Source organism: Lissotriton helveticus, chromosome 3_2 (genome assembly GCF_964261635.1).
Source record: "Lissotriton helveticus chromosome 3_2, aLisHel1.1, whole genome shotgun sequence".
NCBI lineage: Eukaryota > Metazoa > Chordata > Amphibia > Caudata > Salamandridae > Lissotriton > Lissotriton helveticus.
In genome coordinates, this window is record NC_136062.1 from 449661602 (window position 1) to 449682543 (window position 20942).

Consider the following 20942-nt stretch of genomic DNA (forward strand, 5'->3'; position numbering starts at 1 on the left):
CGGGTATGTACAAATAAAAGACATGCTCTCGACTGAAGCATCGTTTCTTTTCTTCGCGGAAAGACTTACCACAGCCGGGGGGTCATTCCACTCCTCGTAAGAGCGGGCAGCGTAGGGGTAGATGCGGTCGTTGATGATCTGGAGGGTGGCCAGGGCGATGGCCTTCATTGACCTGAAGTATCCCTGCCAGAACCAGCGGGCCTGAAAGGAGAAGGAACAGGTAAGTACCAGGGGTCTCATGCTGTGGAACTACAACCCTCCCCCTCAATGGCTGCCACCAACATGGAGAGGGCTCTCAGCTCCAATTTCAAATCAATTTACATCTCCAGAGCACTTTAAAACTTTAATTCTGAAATTTATGTATATGTACTTCAGTCATCTGCTAATCCTTCATTTTCTAAACAGTTGCCTACCCCCTGAGTAGGAGTTGCAGACCTCCAGGGGTCCGCACACCACAGGATAAGAACCACTGCTCTAAAATATTTGATCAAAACGCTTATTGTGATCGAGTACTACTCATTCTTTTCACTCTACTCAACGCTGGTGGCTCAGTGGACCGACGCATCCACAGCGGGAATGTTTGTTTCACAGGACTGAACTTCGTACGGACTGCTCAGCCTTTCATCCTTCTGTGGTTGATAAAACAAGTACCAAAGGGCGGAGTAAAAATATACATCTGTTATTCAGCACCAACAGGCCCCACAGGATGAACATTCCACTACAAAAACACGCGCTATAGCATGCTACGCAACTCATGAATCCTGCCCAGCCTACCGGGAGCCAAGTCACACTACGGATATTGAAACCAACAATACTGCAGCCTCTTTCATGCCCACGTCACTCACGCAAACGCAACCAAAGCTGCACCGAATGCCTGCTATAGAAAACAATAGTCATAGATTAATTGCCTTAGGAAGGTATTCATTAAGTCAAAATCTATGAACATGATACACTAAGAACTCAAGTTACATCATAAGTGTACCCCAGTAGATTTCTCAATTCAATTAAGTATATCCTCAAAAAGACACACAAGCACCACTGGATTGGGTGGGGTGTCCCGACCCAAGATGCATTGTTGCTGGGTTAGGGTGTTCCCCTAGAAGGTGAGGATCAGAAAACTCTGGTCTCCAGCAGAATATCGACTCCACAGCAACCTGTTGAAGATGCAGGCGATTCACTTGGCAGTGAAACTCTTCCTCCCATTCATCAGGGAGGAAAAGGTGCAGTTTTTCACAGACAACACCAATGCCATGTGGTTTTGCAATAAACAGGGCAGAGTGGGCATGCAGGTTCTGTGCCAGGAGGCCTTGCGCCTTTAGAGCTGGCTGAATTGTCAGGGCATCTCCCTGGCCATGCAGTGCCTGGGAGGGTGGACAAACGCAGCGGACGTTGCCTAGCAGACGAAGATTTGTAGCTACACTTAGAGGTGGCATAGAACATCTTCTGCCAATAAGGAAAACCCTCACTAGATCTTTTCACTGCCACCAAGAATGCACAGTTTCCAAGATTACTTCGGCACATTAGAGTTCCCCAGGCAGTTCATGCTCAGACACCTTTCAGTTTGACTGAAGCTTGGGACTCCTGTACCCCTACCCACCTCTTGTGCCCTAAGTTTTGAAGATGGGGAATGGCTGGGCCCAAGTCATCCTAGTGGCTCCGGACTAGGCAAGAAGAGAGTAACAACCAGACTGTCTGGCAATGAGCATCTGTCTTCTGCCCCTCTGGGAGGACCTCCTGTCACAGTAGCAGGGCAAGACACTGCACAACCTACACCTCCAGGTTTGGAGACTGAGCAGTAGTGAGTGTCATTTCGGCAGCCGGCATCCCTCTAATAAGACCAGCTATGTGAGACGTTTGTCGGGAGTATAAATCAGAAAAATTGTTTATTGCCACGACTGCTTACGTATATGATAGAACTCAGGACCCTGAGGGCAGTCCTACAGACTTCAGAGCCTGGGCCTCTGTGCCTGCTTGACTGGTGTGTGTGCTAGACCAAAATAATTATCAAGATATCAGATAACCTACAGATGCGATCACTCGGGACAGGGGTGGAAATCTGTAATACAGTGTATGGGACATTCCAGTCATCAATAAGGAATCACTCTATTCACTAATTTGAATTTGTAAAAATGTTATTCACTTAAACCTAAGCCGGAGGTATATTTACATTTCTAATAAGATGCAGCAATCAGTACATCATTGCTATGGTGTGACTTGACCACGCAGGTGTCGCCACACACTTGTGTGAGAATCCCCAGATTAGGGTCTTTGTCTCCGCCGACATGTTGGGAGCCAGGACTACATGTTTAGATTCGGCAGAAGTTGTGTGCTCCACACAAAATAAGTGCTTGCCCTCCACACAGCTGTGATCATTATTTTATTTACCCAGCTGCCTGATGTTGAACTTTCCAGGGCACACACATAGCATCGTGATGCTATTAAAGTGCCTTAGATAACTAGATAATTTATGTTTTTTTTCCTCTGGCAGCATCACAGATGGGAGGAGGGCAGTCATTAATCTATATAGATTTTTATGCATCATGTTATAGCAAATGCCACCTGACCTTTAGAGCTACACCAATATTATTCTAGTTATTTGCTTCCACATAAAAACACATCCATTACCATACAAGCTAATAGTAATGCTTTACCTTGTATACAATATTCCATTAAAGCCAGTCCCATTGCCATTGCCAATGCTGGTTAGGCCTGCTTCTTTTGATATTGATATATACATCTATACATACATTATAGGCCTTTCGGTAAGCCCTCTTGAGCCATTGATCTGGTGAAGTGCTATTCACATTGTGCGTTCCACCCTCCCCACAATGGCTTAGAGAATAGGTAAAAGGTCAGCCTGCTTTAGCCATCAGCATACTGGCCTGAGTGGCAACATTCTGCTCCTGCACACAGGTGCTCAATGCCCATTGGACTAAAAGGGCTTTAGCTCAACCCCCCAAACCTCCCTCCCCTTCTGCTGTTGCAGCTTGCACTGCTGTGGTATTGGATGGGCGGTATCTGACATCTTATCTCCACCACAACCAAGATTTTACAGGTCTTTAAAAGACCATTTACATGCCTTTGTAAACTGGTAAACGAGGCTTAGGTTTTGTTCCACTGGGTCCATTACTCCCTGGGTCCCAAATTCCTATTCCTTACATTTGCATTTAACTTTTACTGCCGCAGTGGGAGAATGCATTTCATGAGAAGGCCACCTTTCCAAAAGAAAAATACTAGCCATTTGTTGTTTAAGACCCTGCAAAGGCCTCGCCTTGAAACGAAATAGGGCTGTAAATACATTCTGTCTTTGTTTCCTTTAATTATTAGTGAAGGATCATTAATGCAGCCCTAGAACACATTTAAAAGTGCTTTCTATTTATATTTTCTGTTTTAAGTATGCACAGATAAGTGGTAAAGAAAACGGCTTTAAGTGGTTTTGCTTATATTTTTTTACTGGATGGGACATCAAAATACTAAGCTGCCAACCCTAATAACGAGGCTAAAAATGTGTTGCACATTATTTTCTCCATCCCTGATTGATTCCATAATAGCATGTTATTGATGGCTGGCATAGGGTTTCAGATATGGTAAACTATTGCTGAGTCAATCCAAGTGCCTACGAATACACCCTGCATTCAGGCAACTCACTTCTCATTCTCACCCATAACTTTTATGCTCACTCTGCACTTACAACGATCACAAAGCTCATCCATACATTTACGCCATTCACCCTCCTCCAACTCCGCACTCACACGAGCACACCACTCACCCTGCACGCACATGACACTCCACTCGCTTGTCACTCTCAATGCTTCACGTAACACTCACAGCTATCACACTCCACTCAGACTGCTCACCATGCACTTATGCTGTCACCATGTACTTGCATCGTTCATCCTCTTCTTACCCTGTTCTCCCACAAGTTAACTGTTTACCCTGCTCTCAGAGCAACCACACTCATGCCAATCAGCATGAACTCACACAGTCAGGAGCACACCACTCATCCTGCACTCACTGTGGTCACATGCACTTGTGCTGATCACCCTGTATTCACCCTGCAGTCACATCAGCACACAAATCACCCTGCCCTCATGTGACACTTCACTCACCTGCCACTCTCACAGCTCACTCAAACAAGCACATCACTAACCATGCATTAATTTGTCCTACTCTGCATTTTCCCCCGCACCCAAACTCATATGGTCACATGGCATCCTGCAGTAACTCCTCTCACCCTACTCTCATACTCACTCACCGTGCACCCACAGACACTCCGGTCACTCGCACAGTTCACCCTTCACCCACATTGGCACAGCACTCACCCTGCCCTCACACCACGCAAACAAGCACATCACTCTCCCGGAGTCACACCACTCACTCGGCACTCTCTTCTCTCACCCTCCTCTCAAACAGATAAACTTCTCACCCTGCCCTCATATAGGCACAGGTCGCCCGGCCTGCACACAGGGACAATAGTCTGCTGGAACTCACAAGGACACACCTTCACCCTGCACTAACTCCACTCACCAATAACTCTTACAGATCACCCTTTACTCCCACCTCACACCCTGCACCACACGCAGGCACACTACTCACCCAGAATGTACACTGCTCACACCACAGTGAACTCACTCCTCTCACTCTGTACGCGTTCCTGTCACCCGACACTCACAAGGACCCTCCTCTCATATTGCATTCATGCAGCTCATCCGACACTCACAACGGCACATTTTTCAACCTACACTCACACTGTTCACGATCGCTCAGCACTTACATGAGCACACATCTTACTCTGCACATAAAAAAAAAGTACACAACTATTATGAATAGACACATATTTCTACAAAGGCACCCACAGAATATCGGCTTTTTCCCTAATAACAAATGCCTACTTAATTCCATCTGCAACAACGGGGCTGGTGCAAGAGCGGAGTGAGAATGCATGAGGATGGAGAAGAGAACTGAGGCTTTGTGATATGGTGCTGGATTGAGGATCGTGCGACACATGTGACACGTTCAACCAGTCGTGGCTTTCCACTCACCACAATACTTCAAGCCCGGACATGCCGTTTTTATTTTACATTGTACGTTGGGCCTGGAAATCCCAAATTGCAAAGTGCACTGGTTACTGTAACCTGGAAGACATTTTATGGCGTTCCCTGCTTCTGTAGCGCTACGAGGCCTCCGGGTAGTAACGCGCTTTACAAAACCCAATTTCATTTCATTTCATTTCATTACCGAAGAAGTCAAGCATTTAATGAGATCAGTTGGATGTTGTGATATTACAGGTTAGAAAGTGGATTCGTTCAATTCCAATACTGTACCTGCTTGATCCACGTGTGAAACCACTTTTAAGCCCGAGACAGCTATTTTGAGAAACCACACTTTCAGTCACATCATGCTTGTAACAAACAATGACAAGGCAATATATTATTATCCTTGAATAGTGTATAGAGAATATGTTTTATTTAGCTGCACTAAAAGGCAAGACAGGTATTGTAGAAGCAGCAGGGCAAGATTTTCGAACGCATTAAAAGCCGAATGACTAATGGTAGTGTGAGTGGCAGGCAGTGTGTTTGTTTGACAAAGTACAATTGTGCGAAATAGTGCAAGAGATAGTGAAAATGAGTGTGTGAGAGATTGCGTGTGAGTATATGTTTGCATGTGAGTATGTGTTTGCATGTGAGTATGTGTTTGTGTGTGAGTTTGTGTTTGTGTGTGAGTATATGTGCGTGTGGTGAGGGCATGTTCGCTGCTGGTCTGGAATACTGGAAATTATTCTTGCCTTATGGAACAGGGCACTAAAAGCATATGGACAGGAGGCGTTACATATAGCAAATAGCAGGCCCTGACATGATACTATTAATACACCATCATTGGATGTGGGGGCTCAAACTGTCCAACTGAGAAAGCAGATAGCCCAGTCAGACTCAGCAGCAGGTAGACAGAGCACGAGCCACCACACCTCGCCGAAGACCCTGACATGATGGCGATATACTTGGCATATGGGTTGGATTTATAGCAAAATATTGGATCTGATATTTTAGGTAATTCTTGCCATAAGATTTCCTGTACTCAGTTTATATGAGGTGTCAATGGCACAATGCTGTCCCTTGTATACCGGTGGGACTTTTTACAGGTACCCATGGCCATGGCTGAAATATCCATGATACATTTCTGGCACTGTCATATTGTATGTACTCATTGGCATATGGGACTCATCCACAAGAAATGGTGACCTTGGTATAGTGGAAGTCATTTCGGACTCATGACATTTGGAAAAAAAGCTGGATCTAGTCCTAGGAAAGACCACGCTTCTCTGGTGCACCTTCAAGGCACTGGTATATATCATGAATGCCCTATGAGGATCCGAGGAGTTTTAGCAAATTTGACCCCAAAAGTTTTTTTAAATCCTCGGTGGAGAAGCCCACTCTTCCTTACACTACCTACAAGAAATCTGTTTACTTGTTTTGCTTGCTGGAATTTGGGGGAAGTATCACTCCCCACCATGACACAGATCTTTAGTCTGGAGTAGTGAGCAGAATTTGCAGGGAGTTTTGGGGACAGTTTAAGAGTTGAGTGCAGACTGTCTCTGCAGACTGGGCAGGAGCAGAGAATTCGTAATGAAATAAAAGAATTGTCTAATCGCAAACTGGGTAAGCGCTTAAACACGTTTAAAAAGTGGCTAAGCCGGTCTGTCGCTCTCTTAACCCATCTGTAATTTTTTCCAATTTATAGTCAAAAGTGAGCCATGTGGTCCGGGCTATCCCAATAACTGTGATCTGGCTTCAATGGCTTGGGGACGCAGCATGTGTGCAGGTGGCTGCAAATGGGAGAACAAACTGAGCCAGAGCATTGATGCAGCATAAAGGATGAGCATAAGACCTGTTGGGACTGCAGGAACAGGCATGTCCGTTGAAGTACCGGCTGGAAGGGTAGAACCAACTGCTTACCCTTCACAGCACAAATGTAAATGAAGAAGAAAAACACCTGCACAGATGCCTTTGCAGCATTAGTATGGATGGCACGGCCATATTGAATGAGGGAACATTCTTATTAACCCTTTGGGTGCTGGTGACGGAACCAGTCCGTCACCAGCCACGGACGGGCTGTGCTAATGACGGAGTGGTTCTGTCACGGCCCCGCCGCCACGCCTGCACGGCAGCGATTTCGCGCCTGCGCTGAGAGTTCTATTGAGCGGGCGGGGCCGTGACGGAACCACTCCGTCAGAAGCACATCGCGCCCGAGGCTCGTGACGGAGTGGTTCCATCACGAGCATGGCGGTTGCCGCGCGGCCTCCCCTCCCCACTAGCAATGTGGCAGAATTACCGCCGCAGCCAAGGGGTTAAAAACCTCTATTCGTCAGCAGGATTAGCTATCAATAAAACAAGGTCCACGGTGCAGTAAATGCACACAGTGCGCATGTCATGGTGCTTTAGGAATATTACTAGCCAACATTATAACCACATAGTAAAGAAGTCTTCCCATTGCAGACTGACACATCATTACGTTTTCTTTTAGGTGACTGAAGTCCAATCAGGATGAAACAGGAGTATGACCAGCACTGATTCTCAATGGCAGCAGACGTCTTCCGCCCAATCAAATATTGTTACCAACATGTGGGCGGAGACTAAGCCCCTCTCTTAGGTGTGCATCTTAACGCGCCTTTTCTTTTTATCACATATGGTCAGGTGACTGCTGCGGTGTGCATCCAGACCTGATATATAGTTCACAAGGGCTCATTGGGTTAACTAAAACTTAACCTTTAGCCAAAAATGAGTGGGAGCATTTTTTCTGGACTTGCACCGGGTTAAATCTACAAAAAAATATGTTTTTTTATACTATCTGGTTTGTCGATATATTTAAACTGCACAATTTGTCACTTCGTTTTCCTCATATAATGGCTATGAGGTTAGCTCAGACCCCATTTCTGGTAATGCTTAGGGGAGAGGAGTTGGCCTAACGGCTAGAGCGGTCGACTTCACATCTGGGGAACTGAGTTTGAGTCTTGGCAATGACGCTGGACATCCTGTGATTCTGGGCAAATCACTTAATCTCCCCGTGCCTAACAAAAAAAAATGAATGTGTCCTCATGTAACGTCACTGGTGCTATGTAAAGCGCTCTGATGCCCAATTCGGGTCAAGTTTGCGCTATATAAAACTCTGTAAAATTAAAAGAAATAAATAAAAAATGCTTGTCCTGTCCCATTGCTGGGTGTTGCAGACGGCAGTTTATTAATTAATTTATTTATTTATTTATGCATTTTTATATAGCGCGGACTTTACCCGAAGGCGTCAGAGCGCTTCACATTAGGAACAGAAATGAAACATAATGAGAAACATTACACAAGAACAGATTACAAAAACATACATTACTTACATAAGGTAATAGTGACAATTGTGAGCAAACAAAATACATGAGGTAGTAAAAATTGTGAGCAATCAAAAATACATGAGGTAGTAAAGTTAATAGTGACAATTGTGCGCAAACAAAATACTTGAGGTAGTAAAAATTGTGAGCAACCAAAAATACATGAGGTAGTAAAGGTAATAGTGACAATTGTGAGCTACCAAAAATACATGAGGTAGTCAAAAGTGCACAAGAGGAAAAGTGACAAGTGTGCAGTTATAAGAGAAAACAGAGTATAATTTGAGGTATAGTACTGCAATAAGTGCTAGACACTCAGGCACAAGAACAAGCGTTACGTAGGCAAGGTGGCACTTGTGCAAGTATCAAAGGTAAAAACATGTGAGAGGTAGCAACCGTGTGTTACAAGGGCAGAGTGGTGTGTGCATGTTGCAAAAGGGCACCGAACACAAGTACATGGAAAGTACTGCAAAAGGCAGACACTCCAACCACAGGAATACACTGGGAAGGCACTTCCATGGTCATGGAAAGTAGAAATTATCAGTAGTGGGAAGTTTTCCTCACAAATAGCAAGAGGACGTGAATTACTTTTGGAGGTGTCTCTGGAGGAGGAGAACTCTGAGGTCCCTTTTGAAGGCCTGGGAGGAGGCGGTGGTCCGGAGCTGAGGCGGAAAGGAGTTCCAGATTCTCACTGCATTGCCTGAAAAGGATTGGGCCATTGTTCTTTCCTTCTTGAAAGTGGGAGGTTCAAGCAGTAGATTCTCCGCATTGCGTGAAGGTCTGGAGCCTCCAGAGAGTTTCAGTTTATTCGCCAGGTAGCGGGGAGAGGAGGAGTGCAAGGCTTTGTGGGTGATACAAGCGGTCTTGTAGATAGCTCTAGCCTCGAAGGGAAGCCAGCGGAGGGTGGATAACATCGGTGTTATGTGATCGCTTCTTTTGGCCCCATAAATGAAACGAGCTGCTGAATGGAAGACAGACTTAAGTGGGGACAGGTGAGATTTGGGGAGGCCAGTAAGAAGAGAATTGCAGTAGTCTAGTCTGGAGAGGACCGGCGATTGCACCAGGGTTATAAGGTCCTGCTCCGGGAAAAAGCAACGGATTCCCCAAAGAAGGCGCAGTTGGTAGCGAGCAGATTTCGCAGTAGAATTGATGTGGGGAGTTAGATTGAGTTTTTTGTCAAGAATGACACCAAGGGATTTTGCACTGTCAACAATGATGGGTTTATTGTTTAGTAGATTCATCTGATCCATCCATGATTGAACCGGGGGAGGAGAGAGTGAGGAGGAGAAGAGGAGGAATTCAGTTTTGGAGGGATTCAGAATCAATTGATGAGTTGACATCCAGTTTTGAATGGAGTCAAGAGTAGATCTTAGGATGGAGAGATCATGAGTGGAGGCAACCTTGAGGTAGAGTTGAGTGTCGTCTGCATAGAGATGATAGTGAATCCCGGATTTGCTTAGGAGGTTTCCCAGTGGTTCTAAGTAGAGATTGAACAATGTGGGTGCAAGTATAGAGCCTTGGGGAACACCTTGACCCACCACCACAGGAGAAGAGAGACTATTCGCTATTTTGATCATTTGAGATCTGTCAGAGAGGAAGGATGCAAACCATTTAAGCACAGTGCCCTCCATGCCCATTCTCTGTTGAAGGATATTGAGGAGGGTGTTGTGATTAACAGTGTCGAAGGCTGCGGAAAGGTCAAGGAGAATTAGCAGACAGGACCCCCCAGAGTCGAGTATCCTCAGCGCATCATCAACCACTTGCAGTAGGGCTGTTTCAGTGCTGCAGTTTTGGATGAAGCCGGACTGACAATTGTCAAGAAGATCATTGTCCTTGTTATAACGAGAGAGTTGTTTTGCTACACATCTTTCTGTGATCTTACACCCCCCCCCCCCCCCCCCCCCCCCCCGAGCTCAGGAGGGGAGGGTCAGGCTGTTTGGAAGTGGAACAGAGCCGGAGGCCGCCAAATCCCTGCCAGGGGCCGCCACACAAATATGTATCCATCCTCAGAGGATTATTATATTAAGGATATATATTGGCGTGGTGGCCCCTGGGGTTTGGTGGCCCTGAGCAGGCGCACAGCTTGCACATGCCTAAGGCCGCCCCTGGTGTGATGCAGAACACTGCAGAGATGATAACAGTAAACCCGGGTGCAATACAATAAATACAGTATATATGTGGCCTGTCCATGCGACGGACCCAGCTCTTTCGCCAGCTTCTCTGACCCATTCAGGTTCTGGCTGGAGGGTCTGGGTTCTCATGATGAAGCCTCCAAGATGGCGGCTCTCATCTCTACTTCCGGTCCTGACCTCGTGTTATCCACAGCCCTAAAGAAGGGCTGCCCCTCTCCTCTACAGAGAGATAAACGTGGGTGTCCGTTGCTTACTTTATCCTCACAGCCCTCGCCTGACGTCAGACCCACACACCCCTCAGGGCCCAGGGCCTGCACAGATCCGTGCCTGGCGTCTGTGTGGCAGTGGTCATTCATCCTCAGAGGGCACGCTGCACGTGGCCTTTGACCCTCCATGAAAACAAACACTCACAGAGGCCTCCCCCCTCGGATGATGGGCACCTCACCGAGGCGGCCGCCGAGGGGCCTCTGCGGCCCGGCCTGTATCGGCTGTCGACCTCCAGCGCCCCCCTGCGGCGAGGGATGGGGCGCAGGGATGCAGGACTGTCAGCTGGGGGAGAGTTCAAGGGCCGGGCCAGGCCCCGGGGTCAAAGGTTACTCAAGCAAGAGGCACCGTCCACGCAGAGGCCCTTCTGCCCAGGCGCCTCGCAGACAGAGGGGGTGTCCGCTTACAGACCACCGACTGGCGCCCACTGGCACAGCAAGCGCCCGGGCGCCCAGGGCGGGCGGCTTCTAGGCGCGCGGAGCGAGACATCAACAAACGGGGCACAATAAACAGCCTGTCCTAGCTGTGGCCGGGGCCCCTGCGCGGACTGGACCCCTGGAAGGGAGCGGCGGCAGACCCCTGGGGGCCCCGTGGACTCTTCCACGCGGAGGTCAGGCCGAGGACTGCCAGGGGCACCCGGACGGACCCCCAAAAAGCAGCACTGATCCTTTTTAAAGGGCACCGCAAACAACACCGCGCCAGAAGACGAATTATAATAAAAGTATAAAGTTACGTTTATTTATATAGCGCATTAATACAGTGATATTGTTTCTAGGCGCTGCACCATAGACGACATGGCTATTTACACCACCGAGAGAAGAGGCCCACTCCCGTCTGCTCCTTTCTCTCTTGCACTCGTAGCTGAACATAGATTCTAGTAGACCTGTCTTTGCTCTTGCACACATTATACCCTTGTCTCGCTGAATTATTTTACTTCACAATTGCCATTAACTCTGCATTTACCACCATTATCGAGGAGGCCAGCTTCAAAGTCACTACTCACCTCCCAATACGTGTATTTCATGAGCCTTTGAAAAATAATGCATCTATCTGCGATGCGCTTCCGGTCTCCTGAATCTCTACCAGGAATATAATCACGTCTTCAATGCTCCCAGGCCTTCACTGATTATACCTCGGCGTATCCAACTAAGTCCTGACTTGTATCCTTGCACTGCTACCGTCTAAGGAATTTATTTTCCTTTTTGGTTGACTACTTAGTAAGGGTGCATGTGTTTTCCAGCTGGCTTGTATGCCACTCGCAACGTTCCCTGTTGCTGCCTCACACAGGTATGCTTCTCTCTCAAGTCCTTCTCCCCCGCCCCTCTGCACTCTGTGCTGCTCCCTCCCTTGTGTACTTCTCCCCCTACCCCGGTGTTGCTCTTACTCGCGTGTGCATCTCCACAGCCTCTCGTGTGCTCTCCATTGTGTGCTTCTTCCCCTTCCCGCACGTGCTGCGGTCTGCCTCGTGCACCGTTTCCCCTCCCCTCTCCCATGAGTGCCTCCATTGTGTACTTTCATGCTGAAACAAATCTTATGGTTTAGCTGACCTACTAGGCAGCATTTGCACCGTCCACTGCGAGACGTATTGTTAGCTTGAAGTGGACTTAGACTCCGCCCACTGCTTACCATTGGCTGGCGTCATTGTCACTCATTAGCCTACTTCTTATTCTATAACTTGTGTAGGCTTTCCTTCCTGTTCATCTGTAGCTTGAACACAATATCCTTCCACTGCACATTTTTCATGCGCTTCTATTTTTTGGTTTGTTTACGCACTCCACTAGTGCATGTGTTTTCCAGCTGTCTCCCCAGTGTGCTTCTCATTCTCCTCCACTCTCACGTGTTGTACCTCATGCTGGTGTGCTTCTCCCCTGCCTGTGAGCACACGCATGACGAAGGCACACGCATGGCGCCTCTACACGAAGATCGCGCAACATTATTACAAGCACGAATCGGGGTCCATTTTAAAAGGGAGGTATGACGGGTAACCTTAGGGCCTCGCGCGATATGGTGTTTAGACACATTATACAGTGCGCATATACACTAAGATGCGGGGTATTTGAATCATACTGACGTCATTGTATGCAAGAATTCTCACTCATATCCGTGACAGTACTCTTCAGGGTCACAATGAAGTGATTACGTAATGAATTATGAGCAATGTCCATTGTTTAATACAGAACTTTTTGCTCAAATTACAGCAACTGTATTTGATATAAAGTCCATTCCCAGTACAGGGCGTATTTGTCCGAAATGCACGCATTCATTAATTGATTCATAATTAATTACTTTAAAACATTACATGAAACAGCGAACGCAGTATTTTCTGGGAACAAATATGAAGATTTTAAAATCATATACGGGATCTGTCGCTATTAAAGTTCTAAAAGGAAATGGTGACGCAGTCGAACATGGGTATTAATAACTCTTCATGACGTGTAGCTAAGACCATAATGATTTTATGATAAAAAATAAATAGATACAAATAGTCAAAGAGTTGTAAAAGACGACAAGAACGTGTCAGTGCAGGGGAGGAGGGGCTGGGGGCTAGTCCGAAATGCATTGAGGATGGACTGACTCAGTGCTTAATTTGAGCAGGTGCTTTCAGGTGCTCAGCACCAGCACTTCTTTCACAGGGCTGGGGCTACAATTTCTGACCCTGCAGGTGGTGGTCTCAATATTAATTGTTCAAATCCAAAAATAAAAAGAACATACATTGCATGGTGACCGGCTGGTAAATGTTCACAGACAGGCCAGCATACGCCTGTCCAGGCAGGCATGATTGTGTACCCCATCGTTAGTGATGTCATCACGCCAATCACAAATCCAAAATGTCATCGACAAACTCTGGCTTGCATTCTATTCCCCGAGTCTGCTGCACCCTGCCACTGCCTGAGCCTAAGCCTCCCATTGGATAATTGTAGCTGGGGGCTGGATCATGACGGAGTTGAGGCAAGGAAGCTGCAAGAGCGCATTTGGAACTTGGGAGTGAGGGCTCTTGAGGAAGAATAAATGAAAGTAAGTGTGGACTTTCCACTTGGTGTGTAGCCAGAGTAGCATATCCTGTAGCCCTGCATTGCTGCTATCTTCAACGTGCTCGATGCGGCTGTGGCCCAACACAACTTTTGTGCGCCATGGCGTCACCTGTAGAATCTGTGCGCTGCACCCCATCATGGTAATTGCTGAGCGTGCGTGAGTCCAGTAGGTACCACAGCCATACTGTTGGACAGGCCGCATGGTCGGGCTGCCCCCTCCCCGCAATGGGACCTGGACCCGGGCTCCCCCTGCATCCCCAGCCAGAGTCCCCGACGACCACCCGAAGTACACTGCAATTCCTCACCCACAAGACACCAGCTCCGAACCCAGCTGGCCCGGGTCACCATCCACACCACGGCCTCGGCCCAGCCGCCATCTTGGGCCACTACAGCACGAGGCCGCGTGGCCTCAACTCGACCCTCACCCTGGGCCCGGCCGGGCCCGACATCGAGGCACCAACCTCCCCCCGGGAGGCAGAGTGACCACTTGGCGAGTCACTGGGAGAAAGGAATCGTCAACGGCTCTCCTCCGCCAGGTGTCGATCACCCCCGGCCGCCTGGGCGCTGGCTCCACCCCCCTGCTGGGTGTCTGGACTCCCTCATCCCGGACCTCCCGGCCCCCCCAGGCGCGAGGGTCCGGACATCAAAGGGGACCAGACCTATAACTGGGGCAGGAACAGACCAGGAAACCAGTTGTATCCTGGAGTCGAGAGACCCGAGAAGAACTCCTCTGTGACTGGCCTGCTGGCGCTGCCGCGGCCCTCTGCCTCGTGAAACCATCGTCTTGGCCTGCTGGCGCTGCCGCGGCCCTCTGCCTCGTGAAACCATCGTCTTGGCCTGCTGGCGCTGCCGCGGCCCTCTGCCTCGTGAAACCATCGTCTTGGCCTGCTGGCGCTGCCGCGGCCCTCTGCCTCGTGAAACCATCGTCTTGGCCTGCTGGCGCTGCCGCGGCCCTCTGCCTCGTGAAACCATCGACTTGGCCTGCTGGCGCTGCCGCGGCCCCCTACCTAGGGAGACTATCATCTTGGCCTGCTGGCGCTGCCGCGGCCCGATCCACAGACACTCCAGCTCGAGGATTGTGAGCTCGCCTCTTACCACTACCTGTACCGATCCGGTACCAAGACTGTCCCGCTACCCCCTTTTTCCCTACAGAGACTAGAAGTGAGAGGACCCCCGGGTCCGAGATATCCTGTATCGCTGATATCCTTGCCTTAAGAACCTTATATAAAGCATTGAACTCGACTTGGTGTGGTGCCTGTTTGTGGGGAGGGAGGTAACTTGTCTGTACGATCGCAGGAGACGGTCCCACCCGGGGATCTCTCCCTCAGTATCCGGCCGACCCTCAGGGTCCCCGTCTAACATTGGTGGCCAGCGACGGGATCCGAACCTACGCATAATCGTACAGAAAGTCACCCGACCCACGACACACGACCACCATGACAACAGAGAGCGGAACAACGGAGAAATTCCAGATGGAAAAATTGGAAGATTACAACCACCGAGAACTGAAGCAATATTGCATGGAACTTGGTCTCCCAACCACGGGTCTGAGTACGAAGGAAGACTTCAAACGAGCCCTAGAAGCCTGGGCGGAAACGGGTACGGCCGTACCCCGAACACAAACAACCGAGACGAGCCCCGCACCAACTAAAGAAAGAGCGGGTCTCTCCCTGGAAGAGATCCGAGAAAGAGAAAAAACCAGACTCCACGAATTAGAACTAGCCCGACTCCGCTTGGATGGAGAACTCAAGCTGGCAGAACAAAAAATAACCCTGGAACACTTACGGCTCAGGGAAGAGCGAGAAGACAAGCAAAGACAGAGAGAGCTAGAGGAAAAGAAACTAGAGTACGAACATGAGCGCAATCTCAAAACACTGGAGGTCCAGAAACAGAATAAAGACCTCGGGCTCCCCGAACGACCGACCCCGTCTGCCTCGACCGAACCCAAGGTTCACATCCCCAAAGATGTCATCCGGGAATACCACAAGAACGATGATATACAGCAGTGGTTTAAAGCCTATGAGGTGGCAATGACCTCCCACCGGATTCCCCGAAGCGATTGGGGAGCCGGATTATGGGGGAGGTTTGTCAACGAAGGGCGGGACGCCCTGCTACAACTCCCGGACCAGCTGATGACCTCCTACGACCACATGAAGGCCGCCCTCCTCACTCGATACGGGCTCACACCGGAGATGTACCGCCAACGGTTCCGCGACTGCAAACGGATTCCGGGTACAACTTGGGTGGAGTACGTGAACTTTTTTAGCCGAGCCTTCGAGGGGTGGATCAAGGGCAACAAAGTAACCACCTACGAACAACTCTTTGACCTTATCGTATGGGAGCACCTGTCGAACAACTGCTTCGTGGAGCTCCGGCAACACCTCCTGGACAGTAAGCTAACCGACCCTCGACAACTCGCCGTCGAAGCCGACCGGTGGGAAAGCACCCGAGTTGGCCGGAACGCACCCAGCGAATTATCCAGACCGTATCGCCCCCGAGGGGGAGGAGGAGGTCAGGGTCGGGGGAGAGACCCCGGCCCCTCGTCACCCCCCAGAAACCCCTCGACCCCGGTTGGCCGAGGAAGCCCTGCCGTCCGGGCCGGTTTCCGGGCCAACATTACGTGCCACAGGTGCCAGCGACCCGGCCACTACGCCAGTGATCCCAATTGCCCAAAGAATCCGAACACTACCCCCCGCCAAGTTGCAGCGGCGGCCCTAGGGGAAGAACTAATCCCGGAAGACCAGGAAGAGTACGAGACCGATCCCTCTGAATGGGCACCCGCCGCCATGGCACTGGTCTGCTTAGGGGAGAGAGACATGATTCCGCGGGCCCCCCTTCCCGCCAACACCCAGAAGTACGGTCAATGGGTCAACATTAATGGCCGCCGGGCGGAAGCCCTCCGCGACACCGGGGCCAGTGTAACGGCGGTCCGACGCCACCTCGTCACTCCAGACCAAATCTTGCCGAACATTCTTTGCCCTGTCCGATCAGCAGACAATTCCGAAAGCCTATGCCACATGGCCTGCGTCCCCTTCGAGTGGGGAGGAGTAACAGGGATGTTAAAAGTAACTGTCCGCGATGATGCCCCCGTGGACTGCCTCCTAGGGAACGACCTTGAAAGCTCTCCCTGGGCAGCTGTCGAACGGAGGGAGCACCTGGGGATGCTCGGCCTCCCCGAATGGGTCTGCGTCACGACCAGGTCCATGACCGCCCGCGCGGTCCCCAGCCCAGAAGAGCCTGAGTGGCCAGAACCTCCTCCCGCGCTCATCCCCGAGGAGGCCGCCCCAGAAGCCAGTCCATTGACCCAAACCGAAGAAGGATCCGACCAGCTTCGGGACGTCCCTGACCTGGCACAATGGCGGCAGGAGGGAGGCCCCACGCAGGAACAATTCCGGGCCGAACAGAAAACCTGTCCCTCTCTCGTAGGACTCCGGCAGCAAGCCCTGGCCCAGAGCACCGGGGATACCTCGGGGGCCCACTGGATCTACTGGGACCAAGACCTGCTCTACAGCGAGCAGAAAGTTGCAGAACTAGGGGCCAGTCGGGTGCTGGTGGTGCCCCTTCGCTTCCGAGACTTCCTCCTGAACTTAGCCCACGATGTCCCCCTTGCCGGACACCTGGGGCAGGATAAAACCTACGACCGCCTGGTGACCCATTTTTTCTGGCCCCACATGCGGAAGGATGTCACCAACCACTGCAAGGCCTGCCCCACCTGCCAGGCCAGCGGAAAAAGTGGCCGAAAAATCAAAGCACCGTTACAACCCTTTCCTGTCGTCACCACCCCGTTTGAACGAGTGGGAATAGACATTGTGGGGCCCCTCGACCCTCGAACAGCCCAAGGACACCGGTTCATCCTGGTCCTTGTAGACCACGCCACCCGCTATCCCGAGGCCATCACTCTTCGGACCGTGACGGCCCCCGTGGTGGGCCGGGCCCTGATGGGGATCTTCTCCCGGGTGGGGTTCCCCCGGGAGGTCGTCAGTGACAGGGGCACGAACTTTATCTCCAGATATATGAAGTCCCTCTGGCAACAATGCGGGGTCACCTACAAATTCACGACCCCCTATCACCCGCAAGGGAACGGACTGGTCGAGAGATTCAACCGCACCCTCAAGGGGATGATTATGGGTCTAGAAGAACCCCTTCGACGCCAGTGGGACGTGCTACTTCCCTGCCTCCTGTTTGCCTATCGGGAGGTCCCGCAGAAGTCCCTCGGCTTCAGCCCCTTTGAACTCCTGTACGGGCACCCCGTCCGGGGCCCCCTCAGCCTAGTCAAGGAAGGTTGGGAGCAGCCTCCCCAGAAAACTCCCCCGGACATCTACAGGTATCTCCTGGCTCTCCGCAACCAGACCCGGCGGTTCCGAGACGCCGCCAAAGCCAACCTCGAGGCCAGTCAGGAGGACATGAAGAGGTGGTACGATCAGCACACGTCCTCCATTGAGTTCGAACCTGGACAACAGGTCTGGGTGATGTCCCCGGTTGAGCCCTGTGCACTCCAAGACAGATGGTCCGGGCCCTTCAAGGTAATCGAACGCAAGGGGCCCGTCACCTATTTAATCGACATGGAGACTGCCCGGAACCCCCTGCGGGTCCTCCATGCCAACAGGCTCAAACCCCATTTTGTGCGATCCGAACTCAGCCTCCTGATGGCTACCGATAATGGGACAGAAGAAGACTCTGAACCCCTTCCGGACTTACTGAGGGCCCTCGAGCAGGATGGCTCAGTGGAAGGGGTCCAGCTCTCCGAGGCCCTGTCCCCGGAGCAACACCAAGACTGCCAAACGCTCCTGAGGCAGTTCGCCTCCCTGTTCTCCCTCACCCCCGGAGTCACCCCCTGGTGCCTCCACGATGTGGACACCGAGCGTACCGCGTACCAGACCGGGTACGAGCCTGCATCCAGACCGAGGTGTCCAAAATGCTGACCCTAGGAGTGATCGAACCCTCAGACAGTCCCTGGGCGAGCCCAGTCGTCCTAGTTCCCAAGGCAGCTGCCCCGGGCGTTGCCCCTGAGCTCCGGTTCTGCGTGGACTATCGGGGGCTGAATGCAGTTACCCGGACCGACGCTCATCCCATCCCCCGGGCAGACGAGCTAATTGACCGGATGGGGGCCGCCCGCTACCTGAGCATCTTCGACCTAACAGCGGGCTACTGGCAGATCGGCCTCACCCCTAGGGCCCAAGAACGATCCGCCTTCTCTACCCCAGACGGGCACTACCACTTTAAAGTCATGCCCTTCGGCATGAAAAACGCCCGGCAACGTTCCAACGGCTGGTAAACCAGGTACTGGCGGGCCTGGAAGGCTTCAGCGCCGCCTACCTGGACGACATTGCTGTGTACAGCCACCAGTGGACCGACCACCTCCGCCACCTGCGGGAGGTTCTACACGCCCTCCAGCAAGCCGGGCTCACCATCAAAGCCAGCAAGTGCCAGGTGGGCCAAGGGTCCGTGACCTACCTAGGACACCAAGTGGGAAGCGGGCTGGTGGCCCCTCTCCAACTCAAGATTGCTGCCATCCAGGCCTGGCGACCCCCTACGACCCAAACAGAGGTCCGGGCCTTCCTGGGGCTCACCGGATACTACCGGCGGTTCATGAAGGACTATGGCAGCATCGTGGGGCCCCTCACGGAGCTCACCTCCAAAAAGAGCCCCAAAACCGTCAACTGGACCCCGGACTGCCAATCGGCCTTCGAAAAGCTAAAGACCGCCATGTGCACGGCCCCCGTGCTCCAGGCTCCCGACTACAGCCGGGAATTCATTGTGCAGACGGACGCCTCCGATCATGGTGTGGGGGCCGTCCTCTCCCAACTCAACGCCGAAGGGATCGACCAGCCAGTGGTCTTCATCAGCAGACGCCTATTGCCCCGAGAACAGCGCTGGAGCACCATTGAGAGGGAGGCCTTCGCCGTAGTCTGGGCACTCAAGAAGCTCCGGCCATACCTCTTCGGCACCCACTTCCGGGTGCAAACAGACCACCGACCCCTGCAATGGCTGATGCAAATGCGGGGGGAGAACCCGAAGCTGCTGCGCTGGTCCATCTCCCTGCAGGGGATGGACTTCACGGTGGAACATCGTCCAGGCCAGGACCACGCCAACGCCGACGGCCTGTCACGCTTTTTCCGCCTCAGCGAGGAGAGTCCCCAGGAAGATGGCTGACTCTCCCCGCCTTCAGCTGGGGGGGACGCATGTTGGACAGGCCGCATGGTCGGGCTGCCCCCTCCCCGCAATGGGACCTGGACCCGGGCTCCCCCTGCATCCCCAGCCAGAGTCCCCGACGACCACCCGAAGTACACTGCAATTCCTCACCCACAAGACACCAGCTCCGAACCCAGCTGGCCCGGGTCACCATCCACACCACGGCCTCGGCCCAGCCGCCATCTTGGGCCACTACAGCACGAGGCCGCGTGGCCTCAACTCGACCCTCACCCTGGGCCCGGCCGGGCCCGACATCGAGGCACCAACCTCCCCCCGGGAGGCAGAGTGACCACTTGGCGAGTCACTGGGAGAAAGGAATCGTCAACGGCTCTCCTCCGCCAGGTGTCGATCACCCCCGGCCGCCTGGGCGCTGGCTCCACCCCCCTGCTGGGTGTCTGGACTCCCTCATCCCGGACCTCCCGGCCCCCCCAGGCGCGAGGGTCCGGACATCAAAGGGGACCAGACCTATAACTGGGGCAGGACCAGACCAGGAAACCAGTTGTATCCTGGAGTCGAGAGACCCGAGAAGAACTCCTCTGTGACTGGCCTGCTGGCGCTGCCGCGGCCCTCTGCCTCGTGAAACCATCGTCTTGGCCTGCTGGCGCTGCCGCGGCCCTCTGCCTCGTGAAACCATCGTCTTGGCCTGCTGGCGCTGCCGCGGCCCTCTGCCTCGTGAAACCATCGTCTTGGCCTGCTGGCGCTGCCGCGGCCCTCTGCCTCGTGAAACCATAGTCTTGGCCTGCTGGCGCTGCCGCGGCCCTCTGCCTCGTGAAACCATCGACTTGGCCTGCTGGCGCTGCCGCGGCCCCCTACCTAGGGAGACTATCATCTTGGCCTGCTGGCGCTGCCGCGGCCCAGCTCGAGGATTGTGAGCTCGCCTCTTACCACTACCTGTACCGATCCGGTACCAAGACTGTCCCGCTACCCCCTTTTTCCCTACAGAGACTAGAAGTG

General features: G+C 52.0%; 1 protein-coding gene across 1 annotated transcript in view; it reads right to left on the reverse strand.

Annotated features, from left to right (window-relative positions):
• EXT2 (exostosin glycosyltransferase 2) overlaps positions 1-20942 on the reverse strand; it is a 305577-nt gene that overhangs the window by 112226 nt on the left and 172409 nt on the right. Inside the window, exon 8 of the mRNA XM_078684358.1 lies at positions 70-201. Coding sequence (XP_078540484.1) covers positions 70-201 — 132 coding nt within the window. The remainder of the gene's footprint in view (positions 1-69; positions 202-20942) is intronic.